This window comes from Helobdella robusta (genome assembly GCF_000326865.2).
Source record: "Helobdella robusta unplaced genomic scaffold HELROscaffold_4, whole genome shotgun sequence".
Taxonomy (NCBI): Eukaryota; Metazoa; Annelida; class Clitellata; order Rhynchobdellida; family Glossiphoniidae; genus Helobdella; species Helobdella robusta.
This window is the reverse complement of record NW_008704902.1, coordinates 3,999,917-4,009,889: the sequence shown is the minus strand read 5'-3', so window position 1 is coordinate 4,009,889 and position 9,973 is coordinate 3,999,917. Positions and strand designations below refer to the sequence as shown.

General features: G+C 30.5%; 3 protein-coding genes across 3 annotated transcripts in view; 2 read left to right on the top strand and 1 right to left on the bottom strand.

Moving 5' to 3' along the window:
• The window catches only part of HELRODRAFT_188977 (hypothetical protein), a 6,722-nt gene extending 5,384 nt beyond the window's left edge, over nt 1-1,338 (bottom strand). Inside the window, exon 1 of the mRNA XM_009024677.1 lies at nt 756-1,338. Coding sequence (XP_009022925.1) covers nt 756-860 — 105 coding nt within the window. The 5' untranslated portion in view covers nt 861-1,338. The remainder of the gene's footprint in view (nt 1-755) is intronic.
• Nucleotides 1,339-1,807: 469 nt separating this feature from the next.
• Nucleotides 1,808-5,437, top strand: HELRODRAFT_162486 (hypothetical protein; the record flags this gene model as incomplete). Its single annotated transcript, XM_009024676.1, has 5 exons — nt 1,808-1,879; nt 3,064-3,066; nt 3,568-3,846; nt 4,101-4,140; nt 5,250-5,437. 5 exons carry the CDS (start codon nt 1,808-1,810, stop codon nt 5,435-5,437), a joined length of 582 nt encoding a protein of 193 aa, XP_009022924.1.
• Nucleotides 5,438-7,570: 2,133 nt separating this feature from the next.
• Nucleotides 7,571-9,109, top strand: HELRODRAFT_162485 (hypothetical protein; the record flags this gene model as incomplete). Its single annotated transcript, XM_009024675.1, has 1 exon — nt 7,571-9,109. One exon carries the CDS (start codon nt 7,571-7,573, stop codon nt 9,107-9,109), a length of 1,539 nt encoding a protein of 512 aa, XP_009022923.1.
• Between the last annotated feature and the right edge of the window lie 864 nt (nt 9,110-9,973).

The window sequence follows — 9,973 nt, the reverse complement described above, 5'->3', positions numbered from 1 at the left end:
ATTTCATCGTAAACGTTATCACCTCCATCAGCATGATCCCCTTTTCATGAATTAATGCTTCGTAGCCAGCAAATGATCCCTTCTCTCCATCTTCCTCCTCCTCCTCTCCTTCATTCATTTCACTCACACTATCATCATTCATCCTCATCATCATGATCAACTTCATTGTTTTTATCATGATCATCATCGTCATTACCATCATCATCTCTTTTTTAAACATCACTACTACCACCACCACCATCATTATCATCATCGTCATCACCATTATCATCATTTTCCTCATCATTATCATCATCACCACCTTCATCATCATCATCATCATCATCATCATACCAATTATTTTTTTCGCTTATAAACTTTGCTTTAAAACAATTTAATGATTTAAAAGTTGATAGTTGAATAACAATGATACTCTAGCCGTGGATGCAAGTTTGCCGATCCTTCATGAAATGAATTTTTTTTCTCAAAATGTTTGAAGACCGGTGTCTGAATGATATACTACGTAATGAGTTAACACAAAAGAGATCGAAAGTGATTAAATTGATGTTATGAAGTGGTTCATTATGGTAACGCGACATGAATTAGAATAACGATCAAAAACATTCTAATTTAAAGTCATGACAATTTAAGCAAAGAAGATACAAAAAATAAAAAACTCAAAAACACATAATATTTTTTATCTCACAAGGAGCTGTCCAAACACATCCCAATACATTACGGAACAAGTTGTTCAGAACATTAACAAATTTTCTAACCGGTTTAGCATCGTTATCATCATCAGGTGACGTTGACGATGACGTCATTTGCTCATCACTATCATCACTATCTTCCATGTTATCTCTTCTCCGCTTCCGTCCCATGGCATCACAGTCTGTTTAGTTATTGTAGAAGGCACACAACTTGTTCAAAACAGCCACCAAGTTAACTGCAACATGTATTACACAACTGAATCATTATTATTTTGTACCTTTAGAAGTTATTGTAATCCAACTTTGGTTGCACGAGTTTACCAAAATAATAAATTTAATTGAATTTAATGAATTTGGTGCTTTGAAACTGGCTCCAATAAAGTTTTTCAAACATTTTTACAGGTGGTTTTTTGGCAACAGACAGATTCAGAAGACCTCTATACACCAACAACACCAACAACAAATGGCAACGATTCACTTATGACAAACAATATAAAACAATGGACTGTTTAAAAATTAGCAGCTTTCCGTGGAATGTAATTACAATAATTGTAAATTTTCATTTAGACAGGTTCGAGATGTTAATGAAGTGTTTTATTCAAACTCAGAAATAATCTGTTTATAAATCTCTTTATAAAAGATTTCAAACTTTTCAGTGAAAAACAAAGCTTAAAAATAAAGCTAATTTTATAAGATTATATATATAACACATATATAATATATATTATATATATAATTATACATATAATATATAATTATATAAATAATATATAAATAAATATATATATATATATAACATCTAACATATGATATATATATATATATATATATATAACACGCCTAAGTTATCTTTTCCTTTTACATCACCGCATCCTTCTCATTGGTTGTTTCTTGGCCAATCAGATTAGTTTGTTCCACACCAACCAATAAAATGCTTCTAAACTAATTTAAACATTAATTTTAACAAAGTTTTATTGTATTAAAAAAACAAGTTGATGATGAAGGGATTGCACGGAACAAAATAATGTTAATAAGATGAAAAAATTGCGAAGACAGGTTGCGGACCAAATGAACAATGCCTATTTTAGATTGATCATTCCATAGTTGCAAAGATAGAGATGTGTGTTGCATTCTGTTGTGACTTTGCCGCTGTTGTAGGAATGCCGCTACATGAAACATCTGTCCTAACTGTTCGCAATGGATAGTAATTGTACAAATCATCATCTTCTACATCACATACATATTAACGTATGTGTATGCTTGTTGTCAGGATGTGACTTGTAAAAGTTGAAAACTCACTTAAATATGATGTATATTTTACTGCATTCCAACAAAAAAAGAAAAGGCAAAATTGCCTATAAGTTAATCCTTACTTGTTTTGTTACATTACATTATTGTAACTCGTGACGATTTGTAAATATTCGCATATTTGTAAATAAACTTGTCAAAATGTCTCGAACCCTAAACTTATAAAAAAATTAGAAAAAAGGAAAGGATTGAAAGGTCATAGATACAAGCTCTTCAAGAAGACAGGAAATCCAATAAAGCAAAGATTCTTCAGCAGCAGGGTAGTAAATGCCTGGAACGAGCTGAGCGATGAAATTGATTGACTAAGTGGATTCAATCAACAATTTTAAAATCAAGCTAGGAGAGCTAGGATAGTAGGACATTTATTTTGTAGTTGCTCCTACACAGATGCTAGTTTACTGAACCACTTTAAACTTTGTTGTTGTTGTTGTTGTTGTTATTATTTTTATTAATTCATCTTCATCTCCAACATCAACTTCATTAAATGCAGTTTAATGTAAATACCAACCAGTGCTGAGAAGCTCTCTGAGAAAATTCTAGTTCAAAAAAATATTTTAAAACGTTCGTGATTCTCTATGAAATAAATACGGCATAAAATCAAAAACGCTCTGAATACTTTCAAACGCTCTGAACATTTCCAATTAAGCTTTTACTCTTGCTTAATATTTAATTGATGTTTATGATTATTTAAAATTATTCAAATATTATTTTATTATTTATTTCATGTAAGTGGGTAATTATTTTTTAGTTATATAACCTGGATGTGATGAGCATAGGGGTCTGGCCTGCCTCACGATTTTTCACTATTGGGTAAATTTTTCTTGCAAGCGGTAGAATATGTTTCTTCTTCATATTCATTAGGTAGTCTCTGTCTGTAAATTATTTAAAATTAACAGTGGAATATATAAATGATTGGATATAACATTGAATAAGTTATAGATACTTCAAATAATAGAAATATTATATACACGTATATTTAACTTGATTTTTAAAACACACACACACACACCTCACACGCATGCCCGCACATACGCACGCACACACACACACAATAATTATGTGGTAGTGGGTTAGTGCATATATGCTTATAATACATACGACTTGTTTATAAGATGCATGCATGCATCATAACTGTAGGAGATTTGTTCGTCGGTCGAAGAATTGAATGCGTATTTTGTACAAGTTTTTACATTGGTGATCAGAGACAAGTTTATAAACTTCAACAACTTATCAAACATGTAAATAATTTTAAAAATAAAATTATTAGATTATTTGTATTTGGTCGTTTATAATTCTAATTATAACAATTAAATGAATGAGAATAAACAAATATTAATAAATACAATAGCAACATCAACATCTACTTAAGTTGAAAATCCGTAAAAGAAAGAATTTGTGAACAATTCTGAAGCAACAGTTTGCAGTTTGAAATTTAATTTTTAACCAACCAAAAAAAAACAATTTGGAATATCACAAAATGAGCAGCTACTACAAAAATAGAACCAATTTTATTACCTGCTCGTTTCTCATCATCATCATCATCCTCACCATCAGATCATCTTCATCCCAGGCAACCAAACCTCAATGTTTCCGATCAATTGAAACCACTTCCGGTAACAGTATCTGCATCATAAACGGTGACATCAGTCAACCCTTTCCTGTTTCAGTGATGTGCGAGGTCGAATGTGCGCATCGGTGTTTTTCAGATCCGATCGAATGTATCGGGTTTAATTGTCGGTATGATGAGCCGGTAGCGAGTTGTGAAATTGTGCTTAGTGGAGGAGGTGATTGGGTAGTTAGGTATGTCAGCTGTGATGCCCTTGTAACCGGTTGCTGTCGGTTTTATACGGTTAGTGTAGACGAAATCGTTATATCTGTATTTCTTGTTGTTGTTAATTGTATTGAAATGCTGCACTGCTTTTAAATAATTCAATAGTTTTCGTGTGTCATTGTTGTTTGTACTTTTTTTTGCGGTTTCTGGCCCCGCTTAAAAATTTGTGCCAATTTTTCAAAAGTTGAAATTGTTTGTTAATTGAATTGTTTGTTAATCGTTTCGAAGTCACACTATTATTGCTAAATCCTTTCGACTGAATTGAATTTTAGCTGCGAAAAACGTGGACCATTGTTCCAGACGTGAATGCAAGTTAGTTGATAAAATATCTACTCAAATCATTTTTTTATCATTTTTATTGAATTTATTTTAAACGCACAGCATTTGTTTGTTTGTAGTAGGTATTAAATCAACTCTCCTCTGCATATTTTAAGCTTTTTTGTTTAGGGTTGTTTCATTATGGTCAATTTTTTAAACAGAAATCAGGGTGCAAAAATAAAATTTTAAATTGGAAGGGGTAAGCAAGAATTAAAGCTATTAAAACCAGTAGTTTTCCACAAAATAAGACTTAATTTTTTGTTGGGAAGCCTGACATTGTCTTCAGTCAAAATCTGTATCAATTTATTTAGAGATTTCATTCTATTTAATTTCAACCCTTCCAAAATTTTTCGATGAATCGATGAACAAGTTTACTCCTTTTATTGACATCTCTAAATATTTCATTTAGATATTTATATGATTTACTCAGTTGTAATGATTAAATGATAACTGCTGGAAAACGTGATAATAATGATATTTGAAAAATGCAGCAGGTCTATAATTAGTACCTAAGTATTATTGACCAGGAAGAAGGATTTCTGTTGCAAAGAACAATGCAAAGTGAAATATATATTCATTTGTTTAGTTTCTTCACCAATCAATATATTTTACATGAAATGATGAAATCATCAGTGAATGAATGCACAAAATACAAACCTGCTAAGTGCTGCGAAGAATGCATTATGTGATTTAAATTAGCACACCGACACATGAAACAATGGTTTCATTAAAATGATTGACAGTTCGGTGGACCGGCATTGTAAAAATATATGCTCTATAAAAAATCAACATAGAAAAAAGTCGTTATTGAAAACTATTCCTATTATTAAAAATATTTGTAGCAAACTTATTTGGCAAAAAAATTTTGATTGAATTTATTTTGGTCATTTTGAGGAAATAAAACAAAAAAACGTAAAATATGTTATTATGTATAGGAATAAGGGTATTGTATTGAAATGAAAAAGAAATTTTTTTACGCCAATCAATTTTGACATGAAGCTTTTTATATTTTAAAACAGCAGTCGCGAACGCCGCCACATCGACGACAACGACGTTCAGGCCACAGACGGAAGCATCAACCACAACAACAACAACAACAACAGATAACTCTTATGATTGTACGACAACTGACCCGTGTGGTTCTCTATTGGAAATAGGGAAAAAATTTCCTCATCCAAATCCAAAATTATATGTTCAGTGTGTTGGACAAGGGGAGATTTTGATAAAGTGTAAAATTAACGCTTGCAATAACAGTTCCTACTACAATGTATCAATCAGTTCTTGTGTTTAAAAAATAAACGAACTTGATGAAGAGATATAGAAATATTAAAAATTGATTCAATAAAGTCAATAAAAAATAAAAATGATTTTTATATAGCTTATTTATATCGATTAATATATTATATAAGTTAGAAATAAAATCAACCAATCATTTAACTAATTAATCAAACAAACAATCAATCAACCAACCAGTCAACTAATTTGTTTTTAAAGCGATGTTCAACAGCGCTTCTCAGTGGATTTTACAAACCGATTAGCCTTGAGATCTGCTCGGAATTTCGTGTGGGGGAGAAGTAGTTAAAGAAGAGGGAGATATGATTCCAGAAAAAAGAGCCAGAAAAAGCAAAAGCAGATTTAGCGTAAGATGGTTTAACAGGAACCAAGAAAAAGTGAGAACGAGAAAATGATCATAGAGCGGGGCCATTGGCGGATCCAGGGTGGATGCGGAGGTGCATCCTCCACCAGACCATGAAGAAGAAAATGTTGAAGATATAGAGCAATAAAGTAAAAAGAAATTAACAAAAAGGCCAGGCAACAAAAAAGAATTTTGAAAATCATCTCTCACCAAAACGGAAATAAATAAACATGTTTAAATAACTTTTTTGAACAAAATATCAAGTTCAATACCTGTGTGGTGTTCTATTTTATTCTCCCCATCATGAAATTTAACAGAAATGACATCATCCATTCATTATAACTAGGACAAAGAGATCCTAGGATGTGTATAGGTTCAACTGATCAATGAAAGTTAAAAATTCGAAATCGTTTTCAGGCCAACATTGAGGTGCTTCGTTTCAAGGAGTACCGTAATGTAAATGATTTAAAAAAAAATTATCGAATCAGTTTGTTATGTAATTAGTTATTTTACTCAGTAAATGTTCCAGGCATTTTGGGAATGGTACTTTGTTTTTAACTTAATTGTTATAAAGTTATAAATATATATATATAAATAAATATATATATCTGTTGTCGAACTTATAATAAAATCATTTTGTTATTGTTAAATTAAAACAATTTACTTTTAATTAATAAATGAACATATCCATACATGCCTTGGAAATTTCACACAACTGCCAAAATATTCTATAGTATATGGCCATAACTTTCCGTCTCCATCCTCGTCACTTTAAAAGTCAAATTAATCGCACAACTCATCACTCAATCAAGACTTAAATTCACATTTAACATTTCTTGGTAGGTGTTCATGAGTGGATACCCGAAAATTCCTGATTGTGTCCGTGTAGAGATTAGTAAGTGTTGCAATTTTTCTCATTAACGCGAGTGTTTAATTCCGTTTCAGAAATTTGATAATCTCAGTAAATCGATATTTATCTATATCTTTTGACTCCTGAACTGTTTATGGGTTTCACTTGGTTTTGATTTTGTTTGATCAGATTTTTTAATTAAATTATTAAATTTTAAAACATACTACTTACTACTAACTAAAACCTACTGTAGGACAGAGGAGGCTTAAACCGTTTTTCCAGTTTTTTTCTTGAGTCTTGATTGATTGATAGGTAGGTAGGTGGGTTTTACATTTGTTTTTAATAAAAACTAAAAAGTGTACCATTACTTTATCACCACTTTACTTTTATTTACATTAATTTTTTTTATTAATGATTTAGATTTAAGATTAACATTTGTTAATTAATTTAAAATTTATATCTCAGCTTAGAAGAATTTTTTACTAGTCTTAGTAAAGTTTTACTTACTGAATTACATTTTTAAATCTAAATAGTATATATATGTATATAAACCATTTTTAATTGACATAATATAATAATAATCAATATTGCATTTGGAGATGATAAAAAAATTAAAAAATGGCTAAGAAATGCAGATTAAAAAAAATTGCAAATAGTTTGGAAATAAGAGTTTAATGAAAAATAAGAATAATAGGTTTAATATTGAGTACCATAAAAGAAATATTTTGGTAGTTTTCTTTACTGTATGAATTAGATTAAAGAAAAAGATAAGAACATAAGTAAGCCTATCTTTGCGCATGATTGTGGGTATTTAATATTAGTACTACTACTACTAGTTTGCTATAATCAAGATATTATGGAAGTATTAATTTAAAAATTAGTTATTTAAATGTTGCTTTTAATTAACTTTACTATGTTTATTTTATTTCTAAAGGAAAATGGTTGCTGATTGTGATCTGCTGGATAAGTTTATTCTAGATGTTTTTGAAGCTCTACCTGAAAATTTTTATTTCCCAATCTCATCACAAGAGCAAGCAAGAAAATTTGTCAAGGTTCTCCATGAAAAAGGAATTCAATACGATTTTATATGTAAGGAAATTAATGAACCTGACTCAAATTTTAATTTGTGGCGAAAAAGTGTTAGTCGACAGAGAGTTGGGGAAAGAATTATTGATAGAATTAATCAACCATTTGAATTATTTCTGGGTAGTTCAGCTAGAGATTCTGAATCCTCACATGACAGATATGAAGACTTTTATTTTGTTGAGCCTGATTATTTCAACTTCACCATTCCACCTGTCAATAAAAAGTGCAAACTTGGCAGACTTAAAAAATTTACAAATATTTCAAAAAACAATTCAATCAAACAAACACCAAAAGCAAATGAAGAAAATCACATTGAAGAATCGGTGTTTTCAATGAAATGTAATTCATCTGATATTAATAATTTCACTGTAATGGATCATTTACAAGAGGTAGATGATCATTCTGACAATGATTCAAATGCTGTCACAAAAAATGATTTAGATGTTTTAAGTGATAAATCTTTGTACAACTTTGCTTCAGCTTATGTAAGTGACATTACAAATGATGTTCTGAATAATTACTTCTATGAGGCAGAAAGTAGCATCTCGCCACTACAAAGTTTCAGTATGAAGGAAGGTTCCTGTTACGAGGTGAACAAGTTGAGCAATGATTCGTACATATCATGCACATCTCAATTTGCAGATGATCATGCATCTCTTCTTTCTGATGATAAAGACTTCACTGCTGACGAACAATATTTGAGCTTGGACAAGTATTCTTCTCCCTTCAGTTCCAAAGATGTTTCTCCAGAAGGTAATGAAACCAGTAAGAACATTTCAGATTCAAATCTCGATGCTCGTTGCTCACTTTTGCTAACCGACAACCACGAAATGACTTCAGAACATCACAAATTTTCTGAATGCAACAAGGAATTGACATATGAAGAGGCCGAACACAAAGATATGCAATATAAAAGTTTGAAAGAAGGTGAGGATGGAGTCAGAAAATTGTCAAATGCATGTGAAGATTCAAGTCATGGTGATGTAATACCAGATGAAAAAATTATAAGGGAGAATGAGTGCTACAACAGTGATGAAGATGACTCGGATTCAACTAAATTCAAAGAGAACCATTTGTATCTGCGAAAAATTGACAGAAACAAAACTGGTTTTATATACATTTTCATGCAGCCAATTACAGACAATGACTGTTCAAAAAGGTTCAAAATTGGTGCTTCTCGGAACCCAGGAAGAAAATATTTGCAAGCTCTTAATTTCAACATCGAACTGAGGTTTGTTAAAGCTTACAAAGTATCCAACATGGCTGAGAGTTTAGAGAAAGTTTTCACAGAGTACAACTGTTTTGCACTTCATCATTACTCTGGCTGGTTTGAAGCAGACGAGGCAAGTTTCTTGGGATGTCTCGAATGTACTATAAGAGGCATTCCTTGATTTGTATTATCTCTCAAATATCAGGTGCTTTTTGTATACACATATGTGAATATATGTATTAGTGTTTGTGTATGTATGTTTTTATGTTTATGTGTGCGTGTACATCTGGATGTTTATGTTGTTAATGTGTGTAGTATGAATGTATGTATGTATGCTTGCATGTTGTTAAAACTATCCTGTATGCTTTTCAACATTTTAAAGCCAACGTGAGCCTTTTTTATTTATTTTCTTCGTAATTATGTTTCATACATCAAATGATTATAGTTTGTGTCTTGTGATAACTCATGATTTGAATGAATGCTTTTACATTTTTTAAAGAGGCAACATATATTAGCATGCAATTTGTATGGGGTTGTATGAAGCTGCATGCAGTTGTTGATCTTCTAACATCCAGGTTACTTGCTATGCTTACAGGATCAAATTTCATTCAATCAATTTTTTTTACTTGAAATAGATAAATAATTTCTTCTTCTTATTTGCCTGTCTCTGTTGAACTTCTTCCATTGGGCATGCAGCCTGCTTCCAAGCTGTCTTATTTCGTGCTTGAAAATTTATTATTCAAATTTTATTGTATAAAAAAAAGAATTGAAATGATTGTGTATAGATATTTTTATTATCGTTTTTGGTTATTTTTTATACATTGTCACAAAAAAAAATTAAAAAGCAAATGTATATATATATATATATATATATATATATATATATATATATATATATATATTTACATATATATATATTTACAATATTCTATAAATTCTATCGAATGTTTGGCGTTAATATGTTAGTAGTTCGTTTTTTCAATTTTTCTCACTAAAGTTTTTTGGTGAACGTTTAGTTTATTAAAATTCAAAATAAACTTATTTC